Here is a 13,119-nt window from a genome sequence, read left to right on the forward strand (position 1 = left end):
TGGCTGATCTCTTTTTAGGGGTCCCTGGGAATTCTTGCAGTGTGTTTTGGGATGGCTGAGCCAGGAATGGCTGGGATCCCTTCACTTCCTAATCCTGCTAATGTGATACACAGCAGGGTGCCAAATTGCTTCCACGCTGTCTGAAATCTGAAGTGCCCAAGCTTTTGAGACAATTTTGAAATTTAAGTGGCACTCAAAAACCTCAGACTAGGTTATTGTCAACTTGCTGGAAAAGCCTTGCTCTGTGTCCCCCCTTTCCTCTGTTTCTTATTCCCTTCCTCTTTATAGTTGTGTGCTTTTCAATTAGATTTCCAGGGTGGACATGCTGTCCAGAGAGTTCTGTGAATGGGGTGCTCTGTGCTCCCATCTTTAATGAGTTAAGTTAGTTAAGCTAGACAAAGAAAAAATCCCAAACAAATGTACAGGTCAACAGCCTTAAAACAAAATCACAGCTGTGAACCTGCTTGTGATGAAGAGAGCAAAGATGAAGGAAAGAAGGGAATCAGAGCAAATGAGTTGCCCTTGCAACAGAACACTGATTGCTTCTCCAGGCTGTGGCACTGACAAAGGCCATTGATCATGCTCTGCATACAGATGCAGTTTATGGCATCTCTTGGATGCATTTTCTACAGACTTGGAGCCTTTCCTTATAATGCAGGTGATGAGCCATTGAGAGCACGCTGCGCTGTGGCCCAGATCCTGTCAGCCTGCTGCTCTGACAGGAATTCTCCAAGGCAATCTTCTCCTGTCACACTGCCAGAGTGACAGTGGGACACGGGGTCTGCTTGGTATGATAGTAAAAGATTTTAAAATCATAGAAAATTCGGGGAGTTAGAAAGAAAGTTAGTCTTGGTAGGCCTTGGGAAAATGTTAAAGGTAGGCCCTGGGAAGTGTTAGGCCTTGTGCTTGCTAGATCATGTGAAATTGCACCTGTGTGGTCAGTATATGATAAATTATATAATTGTTAGGTGTGATTAGATATAATTATTGTTTAAAGAATCACGAGAAACAATGTTAGGGGTTTGAGGGGGATCACGAGAAATCCATGCTTGGATGAAATCAATGTATACAATAGAGCAATCTATGTTCAATAACTAATATGTAAGTTATATAACGATAGAATATAAAACATGTTCAGCTCCAAACCATATTGGGTCAGATCTGGGTCTGTATACCCCTGACACCCAGAACTCTTTAATAAAAGCACCTGCATATAATCTTTCCGTGATGATGTGTTCCTGAATACGAACAGGTATGTGCATCAGGCTGGAGCCAGTGCCCACCAAAAACTTCCTGCTGACTTCAGTGAGCTCCAGAGCAGGCTCTGAGCTGACCCCCCACTGCGAGGGGGATGAGTTTTCCCCTCCAGACAGAAAGGAAATTATGCTTTCACAGGGTTACATGGTTGAGCCCACCTTGTCTTTACCCGAACCCACCACACCCCAGAGAAAGGCAGTCTTGTTACTCACACTGGGAGTAAGTGGTCCCGGTCCCACTGACACTGAACCTGTTGAGGTGGAGCCTGTGGGTGACCACGTTCTTCTGGGGCTGGAAAAGGATGATGTGCACTTTGGGTGCAAACAAGCAGCCCAGCACAACAAAGCCACTGAGACTCACAGAGATGCACATGGTGGTGGTTTGCACCTAGGAGAGAGTGGGCACAAAGCACTGGGTTTCAGTATGGAAATGCCAAATATTAGAAACATTACTACACAACAGCATGAAGCACAGTCCTGGGGGTTTGCAATGGTGCAGGCAAGTGTGAACCTCTGTTGCATCCTTACCATCCACAATCCCAGTATCATGGGAATGAGATGCTGGTGGTGCCCTGTGTCTCTGCATGTCTGGGAATTAATGGCATTGATTGTGCTCTCCCTCATTTTAGTACAGAAAGGATATATCTGCTCTTTTTCTCTCCCACCCTTGATCTCTAACTGGATGAGAGAGCCCTCTGTAGTGCTTGTCATGCAATATCTGGGCAATGTCGGCTGCAGTGGGAACCACCTTACACAGTGTACATTATGTGGATTTACATCAGTTGTCTCATGCAAAGCATCTGTCTGAAAGCCAGTTTAGTCTCTAGTTCCAGTCCTAATCAGAGAACTCGAGTTGCAGAAATATAGGTGTGATTTGGAGTAAAGATAATATCTGATGACTGTTTTCAGACTGGGCCTGAAAGGTGTCCTGATTTTGAGACACGATTTTTGGGCTGAGAAGTGAACTGTTTGTAAGGCTGCAAGATTTTAGAATAGTTGCCTTGGGGCATTTGTTAGTGTAGCTTTGCTGGCACTGTCTATCTTTTATCCTTTTTATTCAAGAGTATAACTAGCTGCCAGTTTACTGCCTCATTTTCTGTTTATATTATTTTCTTCCAAGCAGATTCCTTAATTAAGATGTTGAATTAAACTGCTTTAAACTCTGTTGCTTAATTTGAACTATTATACATCTATGGCTCATTTTTCCTTAGTTATACTCCTGCAGTTCTGAGATTAGCCTTCTTTCATGGGAATGCTTCTCATATCTCCTTGTCAGAAATAATTGGTGCAAATTGGAAAACAGAGTAGGGAATGTACATTGTTGTTTTACATATACACTAGCAAAATTGGTGTTTTGTCATCAATGAGGATAATTAATGTGGTCATTTAATAATTGCTCTTTGCACATTGTGGATGTTGCAAGCACCATGGAATGTGCTCAGCTTTCATTGGGTGAGTGAACATGGAAAATTCAACAGAGCCTGGATGATAAAGGAATGGCTTAGCTTCACATTCTCCTTCATCTCTCTGCATTTTCTCCACAGACCTGTGCTGTCAGGTGGATATTGAACTCCACTCTGTATGAAAAGAAAGGAGTTTCTTCTAAAACAAGAGTAAATGAAGCTACCTTTATTTTCTTTAGTTTTATTTTCTTTCACTATCAAAGCCCTCTTTCCCCACCCTGCTTTTCCTAGTGTTTGTGCTGCCTGGAGCAGCTTAGCTGTGCTGGCATAATTATACACTCAATCAATTAAATGATTTGGGTTACAAGTTATGTTTTTTTCACTATCAAAGCCCTCTTTCCCCACCCTGCTTTTCCTAGTGTTTGTGCTGCCTGGAGTAGCTTAGCTGTGCTGGCATAATTATACACTCAATCAATTAAATGATTTCGGTTAAAAATAGCTCCATCCTACAGGGTTCCTTTTAATCCAGGTCACTCCAGTGTGTAACCTGGCCTCACAGACTGGACTGGTGTGCTGGCAGAGTGGAAGAAATCCCACTAGACCATGTGTTATGCTAAGACAGGGTTAAAAATAGCTCCATCCCACAGGGTTCCTTTTAATCCAGGTCATTCCAGTGGTTCAGTGTGTAACCTGGCCTCACAGACTGGACTGGTGTGCTGGCAGAGTGGAAGAAATCCCACTAGACCATGTGTTATGCTAAGACACATGGAGAACAGCTCCACCAAGGGCTACAGATGTCATTTATCCAGAATTCTGTAAAGCCTTTGATGGGTGTCCCCCAGCACCATTCCCTCTAAACTGGAGAGATATGGATTTGATGGGTGGGCTGTTAGATGAATAAGATATTGGTTGGACATCCAGAGAACAATGGCTTGGAGTCCTGATGGGCATCAGTGACAAGTGGTGTCTTTCAGGTGTCCATATTTGGACCAGTTTTATGCAATATCACAATAAATTACATAGATGAAGGGATCAAGCATATCCTCGCCAAATTTGCAGATAACTCCAGTCTGAGTGGGGCTGTTTCTAAGGCTGTTTATTGTGATGCTACCAGACTAAGGCTACATTAGGATGGCACAAGTTGATTCAGAGTCAACATGTGACATGGAAATTAAATGTGTTCTTTTCAAAGGAACCCCAGAAGAGTAGACTTGTCATGAAAGTATCAAAAAGATGTTTAAAAGCATTTTCTGCTCTTTTTGTAGTACTTGAGTTGGTTTATTTGGAACCTTGTATATAAATTCAATGCCTACAAGTGGTTTTGAAAACTCCACTCAAGAGATAAGGCTGTAAAATTCTGCTTGAACAATCAAGTCATGCTCCTCTTGGCCATTACTGTCTGTACTGCCCACTCATGTGACTGTCTGTACTGCTATTTCCCTCCTCCTGTGTCTGTCTTCCTGATTGCTTTGGGTGTCCAGAGCTGTTCCCTAGTGCCTTCCTTAAACTTTTCCTTCATTAGCTTCAATCCATTACTTGCTATTCTAACTTCTCATGAGACTGAATAATCCCTTCCTCTCGTTTTGTTGCCTTGAAATTATTTATGGTCTGTGATCACGTCTCCCTGGGTTTACTCTTGTCTAGACTAAATATATTTAGCTCTTTTACTGTCACTTTGCATGTCTCACTGCGTCATTTGTTACTTATCCTTGTTTTCTAGAGGTTTTCAGTACATTTCAGTACATTTCAGTACATTTCCAGATGAGTAAAATAATACTAAATATATTGTTCCAGGGTGGCCACACTAAAAATATGTTAAGTGACATTATTAACTCCACAGTTTTATATGCTGTTTCATGTACACGCTATTGGCAATAACATCCCCCTAAGGTAATCTACCTTTCTTCTGGGCAGAAAGTTGAACTAATTCACTGCAAACTGCTGCAAGGGCCAACTCCCACAGTCACTTCTCACATCGTAATAACTGTGAGATTTCCAGTGGAGCAGATCTGACTCTTTTTTCTGAGACAATTTCCTTCTGTTCAAAAATATGATTGTATTGAACTTGAAGCTTTGCAACACTATCTGACAATTTAAACTGTTTAGTGTTTCTAAAGTTTGCTAGTGAAAGCTAACCAATATTTGCTTCTCAGTAATGTATGTGTTTTATAAAGTGCAGAAAGAATAAAAAGTTCTGTGCTTAAATAGAATGTTTGTAGAACTTTTTTTTAAACATCCCTGTTTAGGAAATTTTGAAATTTGATCCTTATATTTTTTTAATTGAAGGAAATACCATGTTTTAATAGCAGATTCTTTTGCAGAGGAGACTGGTTAGTACAGATTTTCTTTTAAGCTCAATTTCTGCCAAATAACTCATTGTGACTACTTTTAGGTAATTTACTGGATTTTTCTGTTAGGACTGTGACTTCAGATAGTGATGAACCCAAATGAATACTTAATCCATATGTTATGCCTCTATTGCAACCGGACTAACAGTATTAATCCCTTCTAGCTCTGACTGCACATACTAATCTTGAAAATATAGTATGGTGAGCAAAATCTGATATCATTGAAAGAGAACTTGTTTGCAGGGGACAAAAGAAGTGAAACAAAGCCTTTAGAGAATGCTGACATAGTCCTCTAAAGTGCTGCATATGATTTATGTAAACAGATGTCCAAAGACTTACTCTGTAGTCACTGGATGTCACATAAAATATAGGGAGAAAGGCCAGCCAAATGATGCACGTTGTGTACATTGTGAAACCGATAAACTTGGCTTCGTTGAAGTTCTCTGGACATTTCCTGGTTTTGAAGGCATACACAGTGCATAAAACCACGAGGATGACATCATATGTTAGGGACATTAACATACTGGAATCTTTGACATTGCATTTCAGGATGACAGTCTCTCTCTTCTCGGGTAGCGTGTATCGCCTGGTGCCTGGTGCCTCCAGAATCAGCCACACGGACACCACCACCACCTGTACCAAAATGAGACTCAGGCAGATGAACACCTGAGAGCTGGGGCTGATGAACTTGGGCCTCTGAGCACCGTTCTTCACGCCATCAAATATTCTGGCAATGCAGTTCGTTTTTGTCAGGAGGGCAGAATAGCAGACAGCAAAGGAACTTCCCAGTCCCAAACGGCGGAGGGTGCAGATGGCTGGAGAAGGTTTGGCTATGAAGAAGAAAGTCATGCTGTAAGACAGGAAGACCCCAAAGAGCAAAATGTAGCACAGTTCACGGCCAGAAGCTTTGACCAGGGGTGTGTTGTTGTGCTTGATGAACACTCCAATGACCATGAAAGTGCAAATAAAGCCCAGGCATGCGATGGTAACGGGACCTATTGCCCAAGCATCTTCCCACTTGATGTAGTCTTCTGGTAGGTCATAGCAGCCAGTCAGGTCAGCTGTAGGCCATTTTCCAGGCCCACAGTCTGCACAAGTGAATTCATCAGCCAGGTACTCATAGGTTTCACAGGGAATACAAATCCAACAGCAAACATCTCCTGGCTGCATATTCTTCATCTCATTAGGAGCGCAGGGGTCGCTGCACTGGGAGACAGGGACAGAGCTCCTGGACCAGTGGATAGAGTCTACCTCCAGTGACAGTGTTTCTGCCCACTGACCAACCTTCACGTAGGAGTATCTGTCTCCAGTGAACTGGAAATTGAACACGTTGTATCGTCCTATCCCATCTCCATAGGCATCGAATTTGACCATACTGTCTGCATCATTGGGAGGGTTGAATGGAGCTGTGGGGAAAAACAAAAAAATAAAGAAAGAGTAATGTTATTACCAAAGCTACATACGATATTGTTTCCATCCCTTTGACAAGCACAGGCACCTGACAGCTTGTAGAATACAATTTAGTTGTCAACAGGTAAGTCAAGAGGTTTGTGTCTGTCTCAGTTTTGAACTTGGAAGAAGAGCTCAGATAATGGAACTCTATTTCACTTTACATTTATAAATCTAAGTTGACCAATGTCCTCACTTTATTTTGTCTTGGAAACAAAACAGTTCTCTAATTATTTCTACCAGTATCCGTCACTGCTGTCTCTCACATTCTCCCTTGCAAGAAAGAGGTCTGCTTCTAAGTCTCAGCATTTTTTGGTGAAACTTGGCTGCCATGATATAAGAAAAATTAAATGGTCAGGTCTTTAAACGCCAGTTTTGATGCCAGCAGTCTGGAATGCAGTTGAATAGAGGATTCATTTTAGGAGGATGGAGAAATAACTGTGAAATCTTCAACAATTTCTTACTACGTCTTTTTCTGTTCTCCTTGTGTAGGAAGTTTTGAGTCCTTTCTATCTTTCTTGAGTTTTATCAGTTTCTGATATTTCTTGCATAGTCTGAGCTCCCCAGCCGAAATCTTCAACAATTTCTTACTACGTCCTTTTCTGTTCTCCTTGTGTTGTAGGAAGTTTTGAGTCCTTTCTATCTTGCTTGAGTTTTATCAGTTTCTGATATTTCTTGCATAGTCTGAGCTCCCCAGCACGTGCTGCTTTGGTCATGTATCTTGTTTGGGGAAAAGATGACAAAACCACAAGCTGGATCTGGGACCTTCTGTGAAATCAATATTGTAACACTTCTAACTGGTAAGCTCTGCAGAGTTTTGTTTTTCCTCCAGCTGAGGCTTACCCAGGGAATGAAGAAATATTAAAAATCTGTGAGGAAATTGCATTTACCATGTGATTTATTGGTCATTTGCTGTAGCATCAAAGGTAAAAAGCTTTGCAGGCAGGAAGCAAAAGGACTTTTTTACCATTGATAAACAATAAAGGTGGTTTTATTTCCCAGTGTCTTTGGCCACAGAAGTAGTTCCACTGTCATTGCTGGAATAAATCTCTTTCTCTGCTGTTGTGTCCATAGTGTGCTTGGGCTTGAGCAATATCATATAAGGGTGTAATGCCTTCCTTCACCTCAGTCTCCAGATACTTTGGATTTCTTATGGTAGATTTATTTAGCTTCTTTAAAACACTGAGGCCAACTTCTTTCACCTTTATTTCTGCAGAGCATTACCTTATTTTGCAGTACTCTGGCTAAGGTCAGTAAAAGGGACACTGGGTTTTGGCACAGAAGCCCCAGCTGGAAGGATGAAATTGTGATCTGCACATCCTCAGGTGCTACACTTGGAGGGAATTTTTCCCCAACTTTCTGCTTATTGTAGGGCAAAGTTAGAATTTAATTTAAAGCCACCTATACTCTCTTCTGAGTCAAGACTCTGCTTGTTCTCATCCCTGCCCTCTCCTGCTCCTTCCCATCTTAGCTGTGTCAGCCACAGTGGTGGACAGCCTTGGTTTGCAGGATTACAGAATCATGGAATTATGAATAATTCAGGTAGGAAGGGACCTCCCTCTGATCCAACCCCCTTGCTCAATTGTGGCCATGCCAGAGCACATGGGACAGGATTCATCCAGACAGTTCTGGAATATCTCCAGTGAGGAAGGCTCCATACCTTCTCAGGCAACCTGTGCCAGTGCTTGATCACTGCATATAAAAGAAGTTCCCCTCAAGTTCACTTGTTGCAATTCCTGTCTTTGCCTCTGTCTTATTGCCATGGAGAGGAGCCTGGCTCCCTTCAGACACCCAAACATACTGATGAGGTCCCCTCTCAGCTGTGTCTTCTAAAGGCTGAACAAGCCCAACTCCCTCAGCCTCTCCCCATAAAACAGATGATGCAGTACCCTTATCATCTTTGTACCCCTCTGCTGGACTTGCCCCAGGAGCTCCATGTCTTCCTTGTACTGTACAAATTAGGACTAGGTAGCCTAGGAATCTGTAAGAAGTTTATTTTATCTTTTTTTTTGTCACTTTTGGCATCTAGTTTTTACACTCTGTAGTCCAACAAGACCTCTGAGAGCACAGAAATTAAGAGCAGCATAATCCTCCCCCAGATGGTCAGTCCTGCTGGAAGTGACATGCTCTAAATTAAAAAGGTAGATAAATTCAAAATATAGGTCAACAAGAAGAATATGAAGCAGCTTTCCTCCTCTCCCTCCTCCTCATGCACAGGCATGCAAGCTCCCTCATCCAGGAGCAGCATTAAAACGAAATCATAATGCAGCCCTTAACAGCTCCTCAATAATGTGCTGTCATTGCCAGTGTCTTATTTCATTATTCATAACACTTATACAGATTGTAGAAGCTGTTAACACAGCAGCCCAGCTCTAAAGAGCCAGTTTATTCACTTCAGTGCTATCCAGGCCAGCTCCTGAGGTGGGCTGAGAGCCTGTGACTGCTGCTGGCACCAGGGGAGCTGCAGGTCAGGAAGACAAAGTGCAAACTGCTTCTTTGACATCTCCTGTCAAGTGCATAACTTGAAGGCCACAAGCATCCCAGAGCAAGTAACCTGAGGGTCTGAAACACCAGCACTTTTCAGGAAAGTATTCCCTCTGTATAAGATGTTTAACAACTTCTTATGGAAGTTCTGATATAATGTTTGTCATTTAAATAGAGAAAAGTATTTTCCTTAGATTTTGCAGGTAGGTTCAGAAGGCAAAACAGGTAATCTCACGCAGAGTAAGCTTGAAGCTGAAATATAATTGCCTTCCATAAGGCTGTTCCCACGCTACAAGAAACAAAAGATTTTTGTAGGACAACATGTTCTAAGTTAACCAAAGCTTGCAGCTTGAAACATTCATTTATAGTGGCTGCTGATAGAGGAAATAAATCACCTTCTTTTAGATGGAAAGGATGAAATCATTTAACCAAACAATGATGTATTAAATTATAGTATGGTGAGCCAAAGCCTACAAAAGAGCCCACTGGGTGGCAGCAATTAATATACCCACTGATTACATATAAAATCACTAAGGCATTTTAACGTTTCATTTATCAACATGTTCTGGACCACTTCCAAAAAGTAATGTTTTCACAAAATATGATGTAATAATAATCATAAAATTAAAATGCTTATAGGCAAGAAAGGTGCTTATCACAAGAAGGAAGGATCTTATGTTTTAGAGTAAAAATAACAGTTTCTGCAAATTGGTTTTCCCAGAGATGATGTCAGGCTGTCATAAATCACTCTGCAAATTCTTTTATATATCTCAGTTTTTAGAGGAAACCTACAATTTTTATAGCAGGTATTTCTGGCAGGTCTATTTCAGAGTTGTAGCTCAGCTCTTTTACATTCATCCCTTGGGAGAGGACAGACAAGAGTCCCTGGATCTCATCAGCTGCTAGCTAAGAGGCTGAGTGACGATATGAACTTTGTCCCCTTTGAGTCTTTGAATCTTCTCCTTCCCTTGTACTTCATGAAATGAATTAGTCCTGTGTAAAGCAGTATATAAGAGGAATTTTGTAGAAGTTACCAAGGAAAATAGAGGATAACTAAAAAAGACCTAAAGCAGTGATGCTTTGTATTCCAGCTTGCAGCATTTCAGCAATGAAGATGCAGCAGCAGTGACATTTATGAGAGCAGGAGGGCAGGAGGCAGAAATCTTTGGAAACCCAAAGATGCAGGAAGCTCAACTCTGTCTGTTCCATGGAGAAATCCTACTGGAGGAGAGGATTCCATTGTGAAGGACAAACTCCTTCAGCTTCAGATAAGAGAAGAATAATTGCAGATTTATGACTGTTTTAGTAGTAAATACATAAGATAAGAACATAAAACAACATCATAGCTTTTATGTAGTGAATTATGTCATTTGTTTCCATCTTCCGAAGTGGGATCAATTTTTCCAACAGTCACATAACTTGCAAAAATGTGCTTATCTGCTGTTGGAAGCAGGTGAGTTGCTTTTATTTAGAAATCTTTAATATTTTTTGTGTCAGTGTTGTACAGCTCTTGATGACATGAAAAATTTCAGAAAGAAATTTCTGAAGGGAGATTTATTTTATCTTTGGGCAAAACCTTTATTTGAAGAGGCAGTATGAGAAATATATTTAAATATTTCTAATTCTGCACAATGCCTCGGTTGAGTGAAAAACACTCCAGGATTTTTTAACAAGGAATGAATAGATGAGGAAAACAAAACCGTTTTCATCCTAATTAGGCACTGGAAATCTTTTAAGAGGCTGAGCAGCCTAGGGAAAGATGTGTGTCATCTTAGCTGGCTTGGAGTTAGGCTGGGTTTTGTTTGTCAGCAACATCTTTGGGCCAGGAAGGATATTTTGCACAGAGTCTCTCATGTGTCTGGCACAGATTCGAGTGTGTAGATGTTGTCCTGTAAAAAACATCCTCAGTAACACTTCCTGGTAGGAATGACAACAGATACCCCTACATCTAAGAACATTCTTCATGTCCACTGAAACACGTATTTGTTCTCTGTTTGCAGAGTGCATTCTTTCTAAACAAGGCACAGATTGCAGAGGCACAGCTCCCTAGCTAGGAGGCAATTCATCAACAGCAAGGCTTGATGAAAGCACTGCAGTTTTTCAGTTTGGCAGCTGGGAGATTTCATGTGGTTTGGAAAGAGGTGTAAAAGGGGCTATTGGGTGCACTGAAGGTATCTTCTTCCACAGCTTGTTGGCCCCAAAGACTATGAGGAGATCCTGATTAAATAGAAATGGAACAGTAAAGAGGGAACAGGCTACAGTTTCTGAAAAGTTGAGTAAAACCTCCTTAGTCTCACTAGGTGGTGCTGCAAAAACTCCAAACTCCTGATTTAAGACTGAAAAATAAGAAATCTTTTATGTAACAGAAAAATATATAGTTATTTTTTAATCCCCTCCTACTCTTCCTGTTACATATCCAGGGCAATGCCTTTTAAAAACACTTTAATGGAGAGCCTAGATAATAATATGACAGGATATGTTGTGTTTGTCCAACAGGCTCATCTGCGTGTATGATGCCTTATCTTGAAAAGTATCAGAAAAGACCCTGAGAATGCACATTTCTTTTCATTCTCTTTTATTTTTAGCTTGATATGGCTTGTTGAGGTCAAAGTGACTTATTTCTGCTTGGCTGAACATTTAGACCAAGCAACAGAGACCTGGTGCACCCACTCCTGTTTCAGGTTCAGCACAGCACAGCTGGTTTCATATGTGACTGACAGAAGGCACATTGAAATTTGGCAATTTAGAAGTTAGTATTGGGAAAGATCAGAGTGAAGTGTCACTAGATTGTACCTCTCCACAATTAACAAAACACCAGTTTCCACAGAGACCAGCCCTTTGAACCTCTGCACCACTGTCTCTGGATGTGTTTGGGTCATAGGCAGCATTGCTTCTTCTCATTTAAGAAATGAATGAGATGAGTGAGACAGATTAGTCCCATAAAAATGTTATTTTCCTATCTGTGTCTACAGATTTTCCATTCAGGTCTATAGTTTCTCTCTTAGGCTAGACACTTGCTGTAGGGAGTTTTAAAACTAGTCCTAGACCCCCACCACTTTTGCACTGGTCAGAGACAGAAATATTTTCCTTAGGCCCTGTTGCAAAGATCTATCAAAGGATATATGTGGATGAGTTAATTATCCCAAACTTGTGTCCCACAAAAGAGAATGAGTATTGAGTATTTCTAGGGTTCACTGTAGAGTGGTGTCTAGAACAGCCCAGCCAAACTGTTCTTTTTCTGTTGGCCACCAGGAGTGTGACTATCTGAAATACATCCACTATTTATGCGTCTGAAGTCAAGTGAGATGAATAGCGCCAAAGTCTGGGACAGAAAGGCTCACAGCTGGAGCACCAAGTGGCTGCAGCATGTCCAAGCTCTCTGCAGGGTACCTGAGAGCAGGTGTCTCACAAGCTGCCTGCACAGGCTGCTGTGGGGGCTGTCAGAGAGAACAGCCCGGGAACATTTGCAAAATAAGATAAGAAGGGTCTGAAAAGCTAGAAGAATTCCATCAGCTTGTCATTATCCTCAGCTTGGCTATGCACAGAACTCCCAAGCTACCTTTCCTGTGAATTTCGTGCCTCAAGCTCAATGTTTTACATTTCCAGGTATGTGTTGTCCTCTTGCTTGTGCAGCTCTTGGGCATAGGTGTGGTTTTTAGGACGTGGGGAGAATGAAAAAGATGCTAAGTTACAAACCTTCATTAAGAAAACTATGAAATTGCCCTTACTCCTTTTAAGGAAATTTAAAGGAATTAAAAAAATAATTTCTTCTTTCTTAAAGCATTTGGATTTCAAGACATGGAAGGTAAAACCATGTCAAAATTCTGCACTTATTGTATTTCTCCTTAAAACTACAATCCATCTCCCTTGAAATTAAGACTTTTCTTGCAGTTTTTTCGTTAAGGTTGTATTAATTTAACTTTAATTAAAACAAATACGTATGAAAAATCATCCAAGGTGTTTTTCTTTTTTCTTTTTTTTTTTAAATAAGCCTGCTAGGTTGATAATTAATATGAGCAATTCCTGAGATTCCAACATAGAAATGCCTTTCAATTGATACCATTCTTTTAATTTAAGTTTATCCACTTAAAGAAATGGTTGTCACAAGAGGCAAAATGCATGCAATGTAATTGAAACCAGCAATCAACTTGCAATTACAAAGGAAATTAAACCATGACT

General features: G+C 41.0%; 1 protein-coding gene across 6 annotated transcripts in view; it reads right to left on the reverse strand.

The window, feature by feature from the left end:
• GRM3 (glutamate metabotropic receptor 3) overlaps window positions 1-13,119 on the reverse strand; it is a 103,393-nt gene that overhangs the window by 4,927 nt on the left and 85,347 nt on the right. For all 6 annotated transcript variants that reach the window (XM_039723772.1, XM_039723774.1, XM_039723776.1 and 3 more), the window contains 2 exons: window positions 5,347-6,413; window positions 1,470-1,644 (listed from right to left, as the gene is read on the reverse strand). In XM_039723772.1, the coding sequence (XP_039579706.1) occupies window positions 1,470-1,644; window positions 5,347-6,413 (1,242 nt within the window). The remainder of the gene's footprint in view (window positions 1-1,469; window positions 1,645-5,346; window positions 6,414-13,119) is intronic.

This window comes from Passer montanus, unplaced genomic scaffold (genome assembly GCF_014805655.1).
Source record: "Passer montanus isolate IOZ18808 unplaced genomic scaffold, ASM1480565v1 scaffold50, whole genome shotgun sequence".
NCBI classification, from domain to species: domain Eukaryota; kingdom Metazoa; phylum Chordata; class Aves; order Passeriformes; family Passeridae; genus Passer; species Passer montanus.